This window comes from Echinops telfairi, unplaced genomic scaffold, assembly GCF_000313985.2.
Source record: "Echinops telfairi isolate 266 unplaced genomic scaffold, ASM31398v2 ScPeMD7_7469;HRSCAF=8507_0, whole genome shotgun sequence".
NCBI classification, from domain to species: Eukaryota; Metazoa; Chordata; class Mammalia; order Afrosoricida; family Tenrecidae; genus Echinops; species Echinops telfairi.
The window spans coordinates 46,795,265-46,812,514 of record NW_022111372.1 but is presented as its reverse complement, the minus strand read 5'-3'; the positions used below and the strand labels follow the sequence as shown (position 1 = coordinate 46,812,514).

The 17,250-nt window shown below is 46.5% G+C and overlaps 1 protein-coding gene across 1 annotated transcript in view; it reads right to left on the bottom strand.

Moving 5' to 3' along the window:
• Nucleotides 1-1,499: 1,499 nt before the first annotated feature.
• Nucleotides 1,500-17,250, bottom strand: part of MAML1 (mastermind like transcriptional coactivator 1) — a 50,687-nt gene continuing 34,936 nt past the window's right edge. The window contains exons 2-5 of the mRNA XM_004696852.3: nucleotides 12,073-13,488; nucleotides 9,630-9,884; nucleotides 6,853-6,949; nucleotides 1,500-4,971 (exon numbers count right to left, since the gene is read on the bottom strand). Of these exons, the coding sequence (XP_004696909.1) occupies nucleotides 4,004-4,971; nucleotides 6,853-6,949; nucleotides 9,630-9,884; nucleotides 12,073-13,488 (2,736 nt within the window). The 3' untranslated portion in view covers nucleotides 1,500-4,003. The remainder of the gene's footprint in view (nucleotides 4,972-6,852; nucleotides 6,950-9,629; nucleotides 9,885-12,072; nucleotides 13,489-17,250) is intronic.

Sequence of the window (17,250 nt, the reverse complement as noted above, 5' to 3'; positions counted from 1 at the left end):
CGGCTTTGTAAGTTCGTTATACTACTTTTGCATGTTTGAAATTCTCCCTAAACAGGGGAGTCACAGAAAGAACTTTTTAGTTCTATTGGCCAGATTTCGCTTCTACTGGCCCATGAGAACCCTAAAGGAGCCCTGGTAGTCTAGTGGTTATGTGTTGGGCTGAGATTGTGCATTTCGAAACCACGAGCCTCTCCTCAGGACAAAGATAGGGCTTTCTACTCCTGTGAACACAGTCTCAGAAACTCACAGGGGCAGCTCTACCCTGTCCTAGGGTCACTGTGAGTCGGCATTGCCTTGATAGCACTGAGTTTGGTTTGAGTTTTTTAAACAAAACCATCATTCCACATTATATCAGTCAAAACTGTGGTAAATATTTACCACATTTCAAGGAAGCCTAATGGTATAAGGGGGTTACATGTTGGGCTGCTAAGTGCAGGGTTAATAGTTCGAAACCACCAGTAGCTCTGTCAGAGGAAGACGAAGCTTTCTGCTTCCACAATGGGCAGTTCTACACAGTCCATAGCAGAGCTATGAGGTGGCATCATCTCCAGGGCAGAGAGAGTTGAATTTCATCACACTTTAGTCAGCTCCATCATCCATCATTGCGAACCTAACCAGCAACATTAGCCCACTTCAATCTAATTCTCATTTCTTTGGTTTACTTGTCAGGTGATGAGTCAACCCTGACTCACAGCGACCATCTGTACGCCGAACACCTCACCCTGTCATCCTCGTCACTGCCATGTTTGAGCCCATCATCGCAGCCACGGGCTCAATCCATCTCATCGAGGTCTTCCTCTTTTTGTTGCCCCTTTACCTGATCAAGCACCACGCCCTTCTCCAGGGACGGGTCCCTCCTAACCTGTTCAAAGTCCATGAGCCAAAGTCTCGCCATCTGGGCCTCTAAGTAGCATTCGGGCTGTACTTCTAATGAGGACAATCTCTATTACACACCATGCTGTGAATTCTTGTAAAAGGGTTCAGGGGAATTTTGAATTTATTTTCCTTTCCTGAGCCTTATCGAGCAAGGCTGTGAATATGGTCTTATCTGTTGCACTTTCTCATTTCGAGTCCTGTAATTGTACCTTCTGATTCTGTGTTTCCTTAACCCAGCCTGCCTCAGACCAGACAGTTCTTCTCCCCTCTCCTGGGGCCACTGACCCATTCCCTGCAAAATCCAGGCGAAGGCACACCCGGAGGGAGTTCAAGGCCTCTGACCTGGTCAAGGTAGAACCATCACTGAGTTACCTAGTCCAACTTTGCTCATACTGGACACAGAATCGAGGACACACAGGCAGAGGGCAGATTTCTCTGAACGACTCCAGTTTTCTAATACCTATCGTTAAACAACAATAGTCTGCTGAGGCTTAGACCAAACACCCCCCACAGTGGCCCTAAAGACCACTAAATCACAAAAGAAAATCAACCACCAAATGCAACATTTGTACACAGACCCGCTCTTCACCTTGCCCCGCCCCAGTAGTCAAACACAAAGTCAGTTTCAATACTAGCAAAATACTTTTATTATTTTTATAATGATAAAACAAGGAAAGTAAAGATTTCTTTTTGGTGTATACCAGAGTTAAAGGGAAGTAGAAGAATATTGGGGTTAATAGGATTTTTATGTACTTTGAAGACAATAAAAAGTTAACAATACCAACTGTTGCCATAAAACTTATTGTAGCGCCCCAAAAACATATATAAAGGATCATAGTTTTAAAATCTATAAAAGTAAAAAATATACAGTCAGATCTAACTCTTATTCCATCTTTAATATAAAACTGTAAACATTTATTTACACAAAGCAAATGTGTATAACCAAAGTTCGAGCACCCTTTTCATGTGAGCCCTGGCTCTGGGGAGTGAGGAGCTGCATGGTTGCTCTTCCAACTAACCAGAAACCAGCCTCATAAATAAAGCCATGGGCAGCTCCCTGGGGGTGGGGGAGACGTCTCCCCCCCTCCCAAGAATCACATTTTATTGCTATGACACTGCAGCGAAAGAGACATGCTCAAGCCCTCCCCCCACGTGGGGCAAATGGGGTCATGCCCTCTCCTGCAGCCTCCCAGGGTCAGAGGTGGGCAGCAGCCAGAGGGAGGCCCAGAGAGGAACAGGATCTGGAACCGGCCAGAGGCCTGGCTATTTTTGGTAGAAGACACACTGAAGCCACCCTTTCGCCTTAGATCGGGGAACTCACTCTGAGGGTGGAGTATTACTGGCTTTCTGACTCATCCCTTCTTTGAGAGCTAACTTCAGCACCCAGGGAAGACTGGCAGGGTGTTTACCAGGGAAATGGCCCACACACCACCCAGGGTGGCAAATGGCTATTAGAGAAGAAGAGGGTCGGAGGGTCCGCATACCCTCACTGAAAAAGGCACGCTGGTGCAAAATAATTACTGAAGTGTGTGCAGTCCCCACCCCACCCTGTAACGCAACTCAGGGTTTTCACGGGGTACTGTCCTCGGCTCCGTTTCCACATCTGGTCTGCTGAGATTTCCAGGACAGGAACTGGGGCCGAGTTTTCCCCACAGACCGCTCTGTACACACACCACTCTTTTCAGTGTGTTATTTTCTCTCCAATATTCTGTTTCAGAGGGTCTCACCCTGTGCTTACCATTTTGCTTTCATCATATGGAAGTGCTCACTCCATCTTTGTTTCCCACAAACAGCCCATCATGAAATACTCTACTTTTCGGAATCTCAGCTTAGTCAAATTCATTCATCCACAGACCTTAAAAGAAAAAAATCCACTGGAATTTTTAGAAAGGATATGTTAGTGTTATAAAGCAATTCTCTCTTAAAAAGTGCAAGTCATCTGACATGGGGAGGGGCAGAAAAGAGTCATAAAGCAGTGGAATTCCTCCTCTGGGCCCACCACCCAGGCCTCCTATCAATCAGGACATTCCTGCTTTCTGAGTTCCCAAAAGCCTTTACTTTCTGGGGAGGAGCATCCCACTTCATCACAATGCTTGGGTTCCCTAAGGAATTCTAACGACCCTTCTTTCCCCTCCAATCTAGTAAATCATTGCCCTAAAGTAGTTTTTCATTTTGGCTGGAGAGAGGAAGAAGGGGCCAGGAGGTCATGGGAATGAAGGCCGGGTGATGGGAAGACATCTGTGCCCCATGACACAAAGACCACGTCTCTAACAGGCTGAAAACCAGTTTCCCCAGAAACTCAAGGAGGCGGGAGAGCTGGGACACGTAAGGACACAGGAATCCTATGTAGCCAATTTTACCAGTTACCCTGGAAGAAGTGCTCCTTTGCTTAAGGGGATTGTCTGGAGTCCTTTGACCAAGGGTGGGGCAAAGGAGGGGCTGCTCTGAAGTAAGGGCTTCCCAAATGTCACCAGGAAGAAGTTCCCTGCTGTGGGCAGGCGGGGACACTGGAGACCAGATCTGGGTGTCTCTCGAAACACTGCTCCGGCCTGGCCTCTGTAGGACAGCCTGCACTTACAGCCTCACCCAGAAAGCTGACAAAGTAGAAGAAAACCGTAGGTGTTCAATGCCCTTAATTAATTTAAACCACCACCTATCCTATATGTTTAAAAAACAATCTTTCCTATGCTACCCGCTGCACACAACTCTGCTGTATCAAGTTTCAACAAAAACTTGTCCCCAAACTGGGCAAGCGGAGAAACCTTGGGTGATGTGAACGTGATGGCACAGATGTCCTGGAAGCCTGTCACTGTGGAGTTCAGTGTGGTTTCTGCTGTATCTGGGGTCATCTGGATGGAAAACCCTCTTTAGATACTTTCCTGCTGTCCCAACACCAGATCATGAAGCCAGCAGATGGGCTGGGGCCAGCCCGACTGGCCACAACTGCTGGCCTGGGGCCATGTGACCAAAGAGCCCGCCCCCAGAGAGGGCCCTCAGACTGGGCTCTGGCCCCACCCCCCTCACTCTGTGCCATGGGCTTTTGGTCCAAAGCAGTTTGTTCTTTCTTGAATCTGAGAACAAAAATATAGGCTTTTATGAATACACAGAATACCTTAAAACCCACTCATTACTGTGACCCTAGAAGGTCGTCCAAATCATCAATCCATTCTTCTGAAGTCCTATTTTTCAGCAGGGAGTCTATCAGGTCGGCGTCCCCAGGCATGCTGGGCAGACCACCGCTGCCTGGCTGCCCGCCATAGGCAAAGGACAGCTCCTGGCCAGCAGTCCGCATCGCATAGCCCTGGGCACAGTGCAGCCCTGCCCGGGCCCCCATCTGTGGGGCTGGGCTCTGGCTGAAGGACCCCATCTCAGGCACAGCTGGGCTCAGTCCTGGGAGGACCTGTGATGGGGGTCCCTGTGGAGGTGGTGGCGCAGGCGCACTGGTCCTCTGCTGTGTGTTCAGGGAGGGCAACATGGCCCCTGCCGTAGGTGCCGAGCTCATGGGTGCCATGGGTCTGCTGGGCATCACCTGGGAGAATTGTGGGTTGGGCATTTTCAGGTGGGCTTGCTGCATGCGGAAACTGGAGGCTGCGGTGAAGGGGCTCACACTGGGACTCCCCTGGGTCTGGCCACTCAGGTTTTGCATTCCCTGATGCTGCCACGAGGGAGTCTGTCCTCCCATGGCTGCTGAAACCCTTGGGACCTGTGCCTTGGTTAAAGCTGAGTTCAGGGTCCCTTTACTGTGCTGCTGGGAGAGGCCAGAGGTCCCTAGAGAGTTCTGCCCATAGGCAGCCGAGATGGAGGTGTTCTGGCCCACAGTGGCCTGCCGTGGAATATGGGCGTGTCCACTGGTGGGCTGTTGGGGAGCCTGGGCAACCATCTGTGCTATGCCTGATGTCATCCCATAGAGGCCACTCTGGGAGCCAGCAAACTGAGCCATACCCCGATCCTGCTGGCTCGAGCTGGAGGGCAGAGAAGAAACCGAACCGTGTCCAGGGCCCATTGGCAGGAGCGTCCCAGTCTGAGAGAACGTTCGAGGACAGCTGGAGTTAGATGGACCCAAGTTATTCATGCCGGGCACAGAAGCAGATGAACCTGGAGGGAAGAGGAAACCAGGTCAACCACTGGGCATTTCTGGAGCACTGTTTCGATGCTGCCCACTAGCCCCGTCTCATGGCCAGTGCACACACTGAGAAAACAGTTGGGGGTAGAATGAGGCAACAGCCTAAGAATGGTGGGGAAGCCAAGGATCATCCACTCACTTTTAAAACACCCAGCAAACCTCTGCTACCTAGTGGGCCCCACGCTGGGCTGTGGGAACTTACAAGTGAACCCAGCTAAGGGTCTGCCATTGGGAGGCAGAGGGTAGGGGTAGGGGCATAGGGCATTACTATGTGGTGCCATGAAGGTAGTTACCAGGCTTTGCAGCAACCACACAGCACCAAGGGCCAGAGTCAATGTCCTCCAGGATTTGTGGAGGTGTCACAGTGCAATGGATTTTAAATGAGTTGTCGTGTAGGAGAGGAGGAGGAGGAGTGGAGACAAGAATGTGTGCAAAGGCACAGAGGTACGGAGAGGCAGTCTGCACAGACACTTCAAGAGGCTAGTCAGGGATTATGCGGTGTGGGGACAGTGTGCAGTAAGCTGGAGGAAGAGTTGAAGCCAGGTTTGGAAGGTGCTGTGCTTGGGAACCGGGCCATGGCTCAGACCTTGCTGTCAGAGCCACAGAGATGAGAAGGCACCCAAAATGGAGAAGTAGTATGGGGCTAAATGAGGGCGACTGTGTGAGACACCAAGCCAGATCCAACAGTGTATACCCGAGACTGACAAGGGAAGGAGGATTCTAGAATGCAAGGATGAATTCACTAGACATTTACGGAGCACCTACTGTGAGGTGGGGTGGCAGGCACTGGCTGGCAGACAATGAGCCCAAGAGGTCACTGTCCTCAGGGAATTTGCTGTGGAGTGCTTCTGGTCTAAGCAGCTGATGCATGGAGACACCCTGAAGACTGAGAACTCTGTTTCTCTTCCTCCTTTCTCTATAGCCCCTACACAAACTTGGGTAGAGGAAGGAAATGAGAGCTGAAACAATCTCTCTCTCTTACTAAGCCCTCCCAACAATGTTAGGGGAGGCTGAAGGCAGGAATCAGGGCCTAGGCCCAGGCTTTTGAACGGCCTGCATACGTGAATGCCCACCATCCCAACTAGTGCACGCACAGACACAGGGGGACACACAGCTCTGGTCAGCCTTGACAGTGAGGGTTATTGATGAGAGCGAGAGCGAGAGAGAGAGAGACACACACACACACACACACACACCCCTACACTCTTCTAGGAAGGGCTAAGAGGGCAGATAAAGACCAGATTTTACTGCGCACATCAACCTCTCTCTCTCTTCATTTCTAGAGCAACAACCCAAGCAGGGAGGTTAGTCCCCTGAGCACACCAGAGACCACGGCATGCTTCCTGCCCTTTCTGGCCACCACCCACCGCCGATATCATCTGTGACACCAGTGAACAGAGAAGAAAGAAAGAAAAAAAGCAAATGGCTACACGAATGCATTAAGTCTCTCTTTATCTGAAAAACAGGAGGGGATCTTTTTGTTTTTTAAGAGACAGATAAGAGAAGACATTTTCTTAAGAGTTAGTTGTCATTTCCAGATGAGAAGATGTCCTTTAATTAGAAAAGATTTTGCCTGAAAAGCTGCACAACCAGGGATCCAGCACTAACTAGTACTTCTCCTAGTTAGCCGCGCTCCCACCCTCTGCTCTTACTGTTGCTCCAAGGCACACAGAAGACCGGGCCCTGAGATTCAACCTCATGCGAGCAATTAAGCCCATGGTGCACCCGCCACGAAGACAGGCAGAGGGAGGGAGCTCAGTTAGCACTAGAGCACTGACTAGGTTGAGAAGGCTGATTGGCAGAGCCTGTGCTTGGGCACCCCCAGCCCCAGCACTGCTCGCACGCCCCTTTACCTGTGAATTGTCCAACCTGTTGTTGGTAGGTGTTTTGTGTCGGATCTTGGTACTGGGGTGGCGGGCGAGTCAGATGGCGCTGGAACTGCTGCTTCTCCTAGAAACAGCCAAAACCAATGAAAGACAGAAAAGAAAGCCAGGTCAGGGAAACGGAAATTGTCTGAGCTAGTTCCTCACACTAAAGCTCCTGTGGAGATAATGCTGCTGATCTCACTTGGGAGATGTTTTCCCTTCCTTTTATTGTTGTAGCAGACGCCAACACCCACATCCGCCACCTGAACAATACAATGGCACGGACTGCATTCTTCAAGTTTACAGCCAGTCTCACGTCCTTTCTAAAGTCACTCCACCATCACTAACATAAAGTCAACGCCCCTACACCAATCTCTCCCTTTCCTCCTCCCTCCACCTCTGGTAACCACTACTCAGTCACCTTTGGCGGCTACATATTCATTTCATATACTGTATATACTTGTGTATAAACCGAGTTTTCCAGCACATTTTTTAATGCAGTTTTTGTGGTAAAATTAGGTGCCTCGGCAGATAGTCGGTTGGCTTATACTTGAGTACATACATATGGTCAGTGAGATCATACAATATTTGTCCTTTTGCAACTGACTTATTTCACTCAATGATGTTTTAATTTTCATCCATGTCACAAAATGCAGATTATGACATGCATAGGACTTCATTTCTCCTTATGGAAGAATAAAGCTGCACTGGAGTCCTGGTACCATAATAGTTAAGAGTTGGGCTACTAACCTCAAGGTCAGCGGTTTGAGATAACCAGCAGCTCTGTGGGAGAGAGATGAGGCTTTCTACTCCCATACACCATCATAGCCTCAGAAACTCACAGGGGGCAGCTCTACCATTCTATATAGAGTTGCTATGAGTCAGAATCAACTTTATGGCTGTGAGTTTTTAGTTAAATGCCCCATTGCAAGTTTATTTTTCTTATTTATTCATTCACCCATTTTGGCTACCATTACAAACGGTGCAATGAACTCACTTTGTGGATTTTAAATTAATAACATGACACAGAAGGACAGGACAGATTAAAGGAGCACAGAATTTTAACAGGTGGATGTATAAGTAAAAAACCAACAGGGTAGATCAGGGAAATGTAAATCAGTCACATGATTACCACGTCACATCCGTTAGGATGGTCAGAACAAAAATGACAGACAGTGACAAGTGTTGGGGATGATGTGAAGAAAGGAACTTCCTATGCTGCTGGCAGGCGTGTAGTGTGGCACAGCTGCTGTGAAAGGTCCCTGCAGCAGTCCATGGCAGTTCCTCACAAGGTCAGGTATTCTCAGTGATCAAGTCCCATATGATCAAGCATTTCCATTCCTAGGCACATAGTCCAGAGAAATGGGAAAATAGACCCACACAGAGTTTTGTATTGTCTGTCGGGAAATCAATGAATCATTCTAAAAATCAATGAATTGTATACTTTAAGATGGTAACATATATAATTACTTAAGTTGTACCCCAATGAAGCTATTACTTAACACATACCTTAAATTGGCAAATTATATATAAATCATGTTATAACCTAATGAAACTACTACTGGGTGTGTGGGCTTAGACCACGGTAAAATTACCTGGTATGGTTCTTCTACCCACAGTCTATGTAACTCATATCAAATGACTGGGTGGGAGCATGCAAATAAGGTGTAGAGGACTCTAACTCAGGGACTGGTCTGAGTTGCCATTCCACAGGGTATAAAGTGAGCCATCTCAATCAAGGAGAATCCCACCACCAACATAAAGAGGAGTCATGAGTGGCAGGCTTTCTTGGCCCAAAGAGAGTAAAACTGAGTGCCTACAGGAACCCACAGTGCCAAAGCAGCTCTGTAACACTTGTTCAAACAGGGCAGAGGCCAGGGGACCATGTGGCTGAGAGGATATGACGAGAGAGAGATGTGCCCAGCAGCTAAGAAGTGGCCCCCCAGATGGGGGGGAAAAAAAAAATCACATTTTGAAGCCTGTTACTTTCACTAATAAAAACTAAATTAACTTGCTACTTAACCCCTGAATTGTGAGCATTTTCTGTGAGTTTTGTGTACTTACTGTAACGATTACAGAGCCCAGCAGAGAAGTAGTGCATTGTGGGCAGGGCGGTTGGTGTCAGAACAAGGTCATAGAAGGATGGAGGGAGGAGGTTTGTCTGACCTCTGCCTCATACAAAGCAGCCTTGGTTGGCATGGCCCTGGATTCTCCTTCACCCTCGTGTTGCCAAAGGAGGTCAACCCTCAGGCCTTTTTTACACAAACACATACAAAAATATAAACCCCACAAAAACAAAGAAGGGCAGAACTGAGGCAGTGATGTGGGTTTCAAAGAGGTCCTCAATCATATCCACATGCCCTGGGAGCATCTGTTAACCTTTAGGGCCTGCAGGTAGAGTGGTAAGATTGGGAGGGGTTTGTTGGCCTGATTCTAGAACCTCAGAATTTTTTCATGCTCTAAAACAAAAGAGGATTCCAGAGCAAACCAGATTACAAGGGAGCTCAGTGGCTTGAAAATGGCCAGCAAGGTACATGAGAACATTCCTATGTGTAGTTTTTAGACCTCCATTCTGCCCTCATTAATCCTTAGTAGGTGAGTGATACAAAGAGGTTCTTAACATAAGCCATAATGGTCTGAAAAACACCCAAGAAAGGTTTGTAACATGCAGAGTAAGGCAAATGCACAGTGAACAGGCTTGTAGACCCTGCCGAGTTAGGATGCAGGCCAGCCTAAGGGGAAGGGCACCCCCATTTTCTTGTCACCTGTTCCGCCAGAAGTTGCTGTTGCCTTTGTAAGAACTGCTGCTGCTGCTGCAAGTGCTTCTGTTGCTGTTCCCTCTGTTTCTGTTGGTCCAAAAGCATCTGGTGCTGCTTCATGACTGCTGCCTGCTGGTTGTTGAGATAGGGCGCGTTGCTGTGAGTGCTGCTTATAGACACGGCCGGCGTCTGGCTCCCCACAGTAGTGGCCTGCGTCGGCATGGATGTGGACACATGAGGAACACTGGCAGGGTTCTGTTCCTGTCAATACAGATAATGTGGTCCTTGTGTCAGGTGGGATACAGAAAGGCTACAAATGGGCCAAACCTTGGGGGGAGGGGCTCTGGTTGATGGAGATGCTGCACTGAATGGAACCTTTGAGTTTCTGGATTCAGGGCCATCCCTGAAACTATTATCATTTGTCTACCTGTGAACAACCAATTTTCTAGAAAAAGACTGCTTGGTTTTGTACCAATACTCATGTTCACAGATGACTGAGTATTGATATGAACTTTAATAGGTATCACCTATAAACCCAAGGACCAAAAAGTAAGATTCCTATCACAGAACACCACAAATCTTTCCAACATCATCACTTAAATTTAGAACGGGAACTCAAAAACAGGACAACTGCCATGTGAGCCTCCCTGCAGTTCTTCATGCAGCCATTCCATCTCGATGAGATCTCTAACCTGCTGCTGACAGTCAGACACTGACTTCTTCGCCTCAATTATCCGGAGCGGAAGGGATCTGAAAGTGCTCTGAGTTACACAATGTTACACAGATGACAGTAATCCCCACTGTCCCTCTCTTCCTCAAGGCTGTTTTGCATGGCCAAAATAAATGCAAGGTCGACATTTAGACCTGCCTCCTGTAACTGGGAGTTGCTGAAACTGTCGTGCGTGTACGCAGATGTGTCACGTGTTCCTGTTTTTTTCAGCCATTAGATATAAGCATGCACTGAGAACCTTGTATGTACCTCCCTTCTTTTGGGAGCGATTTCTTAAGGTGAACTTGCAGGGGGAGAATGTGCTGATACCTGTGAACATTATGGCTTATGAAAAAGATATAGTGCCAAATGACTTCCCCAAAGCACAATAGCCATGGACACAGCTCCAATCAAAACTGGAGTGTGCTCATTCTTCATATTATCATTTGGTTTTGTCATTTCTAAAATGCAAGAGTGTGCCACAAGTGTGCAGAGACAGGAGACAACCTAAGCTGCCGTTATGTGGCTGTGCTGCATCTACATTGAACACTCTACAGCTATGAAAAAGAAGTGATGGGCTACGTATGGTGTAGTGGGTTGTGCACTGGGCTGCTAACTGTAAGGGCATCAATTCAAAACCCACCAGAAGCTCCTTGGGAGAAGACAAAGCTTTCTACTCCCATAAAGTTACAGTCTCAAAAAGCCAGAGGAAGATTTACCCTGTCCTATAGAGTGATTCTGAGTCTGAACCGACTCAAAGACAGCCTTTTTTTGGAGTAGTGATGGGCAGATATGAAAGTCAGGCTAGAGTACCCTGGGAAGTGAGAGATGTGAGTCATGATCCATTCTCTGTCTTGGGAGTCAGGGGGAAGTTCTCCATGTTTGTTAATACTGTAAGCTCTAGCTTCCAGGAATGGGACAAATTTTAAGACCTCTCTGAATGTGAGTAGAAATGCAAATAATGCAGACAACAGAAAAGTGGGTGAAGGGAGACATCAGAAAGTGTAAGACATGACAAAATAATAATAATTTATAAATTATCAAGGGTTCATGAGGGAGTGGAGGCGGAGAAGGAGGGGAAAACTGAGGAGCTGATAACAAGGGCTCAAGTAGAAAGCAAATGTTTTGAGAATGATGAGGGCAATAAATGTACAAATGTGCTTGACATAATGGATGGATGTATGGATTGTGCTAAGAGTTGTACGCACCCCCAATGAAATGATTTTTAAAAATGCAAGTAATGATCATGATAATAAGTAACTAGTTTGTGGCCATTTTCTACCATATGGAATCACATAATTCTGCCAGGCTTGAGTATCATACCTAAACATCTAGAGTTTAGATGTATTGGGAACTGGTGTTTTGACCGATGGTCAAAATGCAAAGTTGCGATCGTGAAATTTTAAAATTATATAAAGTATGAGGGGGTACCTCCTCCCTGAAAAAAAACAACCCAAAGTTGCTAAGAAATACATTAAATGTGAGCGTTATCTATAAAGAGCAGTGACAGATGACTGGCGGACTAAATGTATTCCTCTAGCTAAAAATAAAGTTAGATTGAGGACCTTTACACTCTACTTTTGCTTATGAATCAACCCTGGTTTATTTTCTAAAGAAGATTTTCACTCCCACAGGTTAAAGGCCAATAGCAGCTGCTCACCTCCCTCCCTCTTCTTCCAGTTTACCTTCCAGCTTCATTGTGTCTACAGCATGTGCCAGAAAGTGAAGCTACTGATTTACCTGGCTAGGTGGAACCAGGGACCGGAAAGGCATGCTTCCTGGCTTTGGTTTCATAAGATACAAGGAGTTCTGCTCGCTGTTCAGGTGAGGCAGCTGCTGCGGTAGATAAGACAGCATAGCTGCCTTGTTTTGGCCAGGCCCAGGGTTTCCTTGCCCACAGTCCACTTTGAAGTGAGACAGGGGCTTGGTGTTGCCATAGTCCAGCATGGGTCCTTGTGCATTCACGGAGTTCTGATTCAAGTTACTTGGTGGCTGGTGACTCAGCATGTTTACGTGGCCAGGCTGGAGGTAGGGACCTCCGGGCCGAGGAGAGCTCTTGTTCACATTGGTCATCATGAGCAGTTTGGAGTTACTGAAGTCTTGCTGGTAGCTGGGAGGGCTGGCAGGCTTCTCCATGGAATAAGGAACATGTAAGGGACTGTGGGAGGGCCCCGTCTGCTGCCATGTGGACATCTGGCCTGCAGTTGGGGCTGAGGGGACCTGCTGTGGGTTCTGGAGCATTTGTTCCCGCTTCTGCTTGGCAGCAATCTGTTGAAGCTGGTGGGCAGAGGACAGCTCTGCACCCCCTCCTGTGCCCTGGCTGGGCAGCACCACACCAGGGAGGGCTCTCTGTGCATTCTGGGTCTGAGCTGATGCCGGCATCAGGTTTGCGCTAGGATTTTCCACCCCCGGCTGACCAGAAGTGTGGAACATGGTCTGAGAGGACCCGAGGCTGGGGGAAGCTGTGCTCACAGGGGCAGCTGAAGGCCCCATGAAGGTCTGTCCTGCAGACCCAGCTCTCACTTGAGGAGAGCCTAACTGTTCTTGCTCAAAGGCTGCTGGGGAGAATTCTGTCTTAATATTAATGTCCTGTGCCAAGGGAGTCTGTGTGTTAGAACCGGAAGACTCCGGGTCCTTTTTCTCCTCAAAGTCCTCATTGAAGAGATCCTTCATGTCTTCATCAGGCACTGACCGGTTCAGTTCCTCGATGAGCTCCTTCCACTCCTGCTCGTTCAGGTTCAGGTCAGGCATGAGGTTGCTCTGTGATATGGAACCCCCTGCCCCAGCAATCATGCAGGGCAGGTCGTCGACAGGCTCCTGCTTCAGCTCTTTGTTCAAGCTCATGGCGAAGGACTCACTGGGGTTACTGCTGCCATTCAAGTGGAGGCTCGAGTCAGCCAGACACTTTTTGTTGACAGAGTCCAGGGCCAGTGAGTGCTTTCCACTGGGCTGGAGGCCATCTCCACCAGGTTTGTGGTCAGGCTGCCCCCGAGGGGAGGCGGGAGGCAGGCCATTGGCAGAGACAGCCACACCCAGAGGGGCTTCCCGGCGTGTCTTCTTATGTCCAGGAAAGAGATCTCCGTAGCCATTCTGCTGATCGCCATTCTGAGGGGAGGTAGCACTATCAAGATTCCTCTTCACCGCATCATGGAGATGCTGAAACACATCAAAAAGAACAATTTATGCATTCAACATCAGGTATCAAATCCCTTCTGCTTACAGTGTTAACTTAAACCACTGGTCTACATCCTTCAAATGAGTCCTTGCCCATTTCCAGTCCCCATTCCTGAGCATACACCTCCATTTTCCATGGCAACTTCACTCCCACTAAAGTTCCTGGTGCCTCTCCTACCCCTTCTTCTCCACCCAGTGGCCAGTCAGGTGGGACGCTTCGCTCGGCAGTGGGAAGGCATCCCATTCAAACCAGTAGTCAGTGCTTGGACTTGGCTGTGCTCCCCCTCCCCCCCAAGGAGGCATTCTCTCTTTGCAGGACATTAACTCTTAGCTACCCAACAGACATCTTGTCTGAGGGCCTGCCCAAGAATGGACCCAACGAAGAAAGAAAAAGTGCCAAAGTATGCACATACATTTTGTGAGCATCAACTGAGTCCTGAGTCTATCTGAGTAGGAGACCAGTCAGAGCTCTGCACTTCCCACTGTTGTGAATCAATACATTCCTTTTCAAGGCTACGCCTGACTAGCTTGGATTCTGATCCCAAGTACTTGGTATATAGCTTAGAGAAATAAAAGTCATGACACAGATAGCATTATTCACAAGAGCAAAAAGATGGAAACAACCATGAGTGCCCATCAATGGGTGGGTGAACAGACTGTAGCGATGAAGCCATGAAGCATCGCATTACATGGATGAACCTGGTGGACAGTTTGAGTGTAATAAATCAATCACAAAAGGACAAATAGTATTATATGAGACCGCTACTCTATAAAGTCAAGAAAAACAAACTTTTGGAGGGTTTAATAAGTTGTTTAAGTTGTCGAATACAAAAATAATGATCTGAAATGTAAACCTCACTTAATTCACAATGAAAAGGTTTTTTAGTTTAGTTTTGTTTTTTTAAGTCAAGGGAAGATTTACATACTGAAATAAACCGTTACTAGGGATAAAAAAAGGAACTCTGGTGGAGTAGGGGTACAAACAGGGCTGTTAACTGCAAGATCAGCAGTTTGAACCCACCACCACTCTGTGGGAGGAAGATGGGGTTTTATGCCTTCAAAGATTTATAGCCTTGGAAATCAACTGAGGCCATTCAACTTTGTCCTATAGGGTTGCTATGAGCCAGAACTGACATGATGGTTGTAAGAAAGGGAGAGGAGGGGGGAGGGGGAGGGAAATCACTAACTAGAGAGTAGACACTATGAATTTGGGTGACAGGAAAGGCAATATACAGTAATGGGGAGATCAGTATAACATGATCAAAGCAAAGGAAGACAATGGGAGGTATGCAAGAATAGAAAGCAACAATGGCAAATACTATTAATAGATATACAATACTAATACTAATAGATTAATAGGTATGTAATACTATTAACAATATAGTAAATACTATTAATAGATATACTATTAATACACATACACTATGTTTATATATATAATATGACATATGAACAGTAATCGATGCATGGAAACAGATAACGTAGATGAACAGGTGTGGAATGACATATAGGAGTATACCTACAAATAGGTTTGTCAGTGGATACTTCTACACACATAATTTTATGTGTTGCAAATATATCCACATAAGAGCACACAGGGGGCAAAGGTATTACAATTTCTTAACCATAATCACACACTTTGAAGGAATGAGTCACGGGGCTTGGGGACGTAGGGCCATTGTCTCAGGGAGTGTCTAGGTCAACTGGCATAAAGTCAATGCTGAACATCTTACTTTGGTGAGTAGTAAATGGGACCTTAAGAGCTTTTGAGCACCTATAAGATGCAACTATTGATCTCTGGGGTAAAGAGTGAAAAAATTAAAAACAAACAATTACTGTAGTCCAAAGGCTCTTAATGGACCACACGAACCACAGTCTCTACTAGTGTGAGATCAGAAGACTCAGAACTGGCTACCACTTCTAACTACCCTGACTGGCATCACATTAGAAGGTCCTGGACACAAAGGGAGAGAAATGTAGAAAATTCAAACTAATAAGGAGCCCTCGTGGCGCTAACTGCTGACTGAAAAGGTCACTCAGTGAATCAAACCATCAGCTGCTCTGAGAAAAAAAAAACGTGGAGGCTGTCTGCTCCCATAAAGATTTACAGCCTCAGAAACCTTACGTAATCGACAGCAGTAGGATGGCAATGGACTGACTTGACAGAGATTGCTGGCACCTGAGGGTATGGCTCGAGCTTCCCTTTAGATCTGGAACTGAACCAAGCCCAGGGGATTACTTTCAGACAAATAATAAAAAGGTCTCTAGGAGAACAAAAACACCTGTGAGGAACCATCTGAGACCAATGGCAGCATCTGTCAAAAACCAAAAGTCAGAAGGCAAGCTAAGGGCAGGAAGCAAGGAAGAATGGAAAAGAGGAACAAAACAAAATGTTGTTGAATGGGAAACTAAAGTGGTCCGTAAACTTTCAGCCAAATCACCATGAAGTATTTGGAGGAAAAACAAAAAACACCCACCCTTGTTATCAGCAGGAATGCTGTGGCATTCGCTCTCACAAATGATCTTGCTAAATCCACCGTGAAATACGATCATGTGATCAGATTACATCTATCTGTCTTCAAGGAAATGCAATCAATACATTATTTAACTTTTTGGACCAATCACAAAAGCTAGTGATGAAGAAATTGAAGAATTCTACCAGCGCCCTGACTTGGGAATTGATCAAATATGCAATCAAGATGCACTGATAGTTACTGGTGATTGGAATACAAAAGCTGGAAACAAAGAGGAAGGAACAGATGGAAAAATCTGGACTTGGTTATTGAAATCAAGAAAGAGATTGCATAACAGAATTTTCCCAAACCAATGACTTGCTCATAGCAAATATCTTTTTTCCTACAACAAAAGGCGACTAAACATATGCACTTTCCCAGATGAAATACACAGAAATTTAACTGACTACAATGGTGGGAATATATGTTGGAGAAACTCAGTATCAGCAGCTAAAACCAGACCAGGCGACAGACCATCAATTGCTTATGTGTAAGTTCAGGATCAAGCTGAAGAAAATGAAAACAAGTCTACAAGAGCCAAAATACCACCTTGAGTCTATCCCACCTGAATATCGAGAACATCTCAACATATTTGACACTAATGACAGAAGACTGATGAGCTGTGGGAGGGCACTGAGAACAATATCATTCATAAAGAAAGCAAAAGATCATTAACAAGACAGGGGAAAACGAGGATCAAAGTGGTTATCAAAAGAGATTCTGAAACTTGCTACTAATCGTAGAGTAGCTAAGCAAATAGAAGAAAGGATTAAGTAAAAGAGCTGAACAAAATTTCAAAGGGCAGCTCAAGAAAACAAAGTCAAACATTATAACGAAATGTGTACGGACCTAGAATTAGAAAACCAAAAGGGAAGAACACACTCAGCATATCTGAAACTGAAAGAACTAAAAAAATTCAAGCCTCGAACAGCAATTTTGAAAGATTCTACAGGCAAAATATTGAAAGATGCAGGAAGTGTTAAGAGAAGATGGAAAGAATGCAGTCACTATACCAGAAAGAACCAGTCAAAAGCTCACCATTTCAGGAGGTAGCATATGAGCAAGAATAGTGCTGAAGGAAGAGGTTCAATAAGTGCAATAAAAGGATACAATCCACGAGCCAGTCAGGGAGCCATGTAGCAACGATGAAAAACACAACTTTCCTCTAGTTCCTAAATGCTTCCTCTCCGGCCCCACTATCATGATACGAATTCTACCTTGCAAGTCTGGC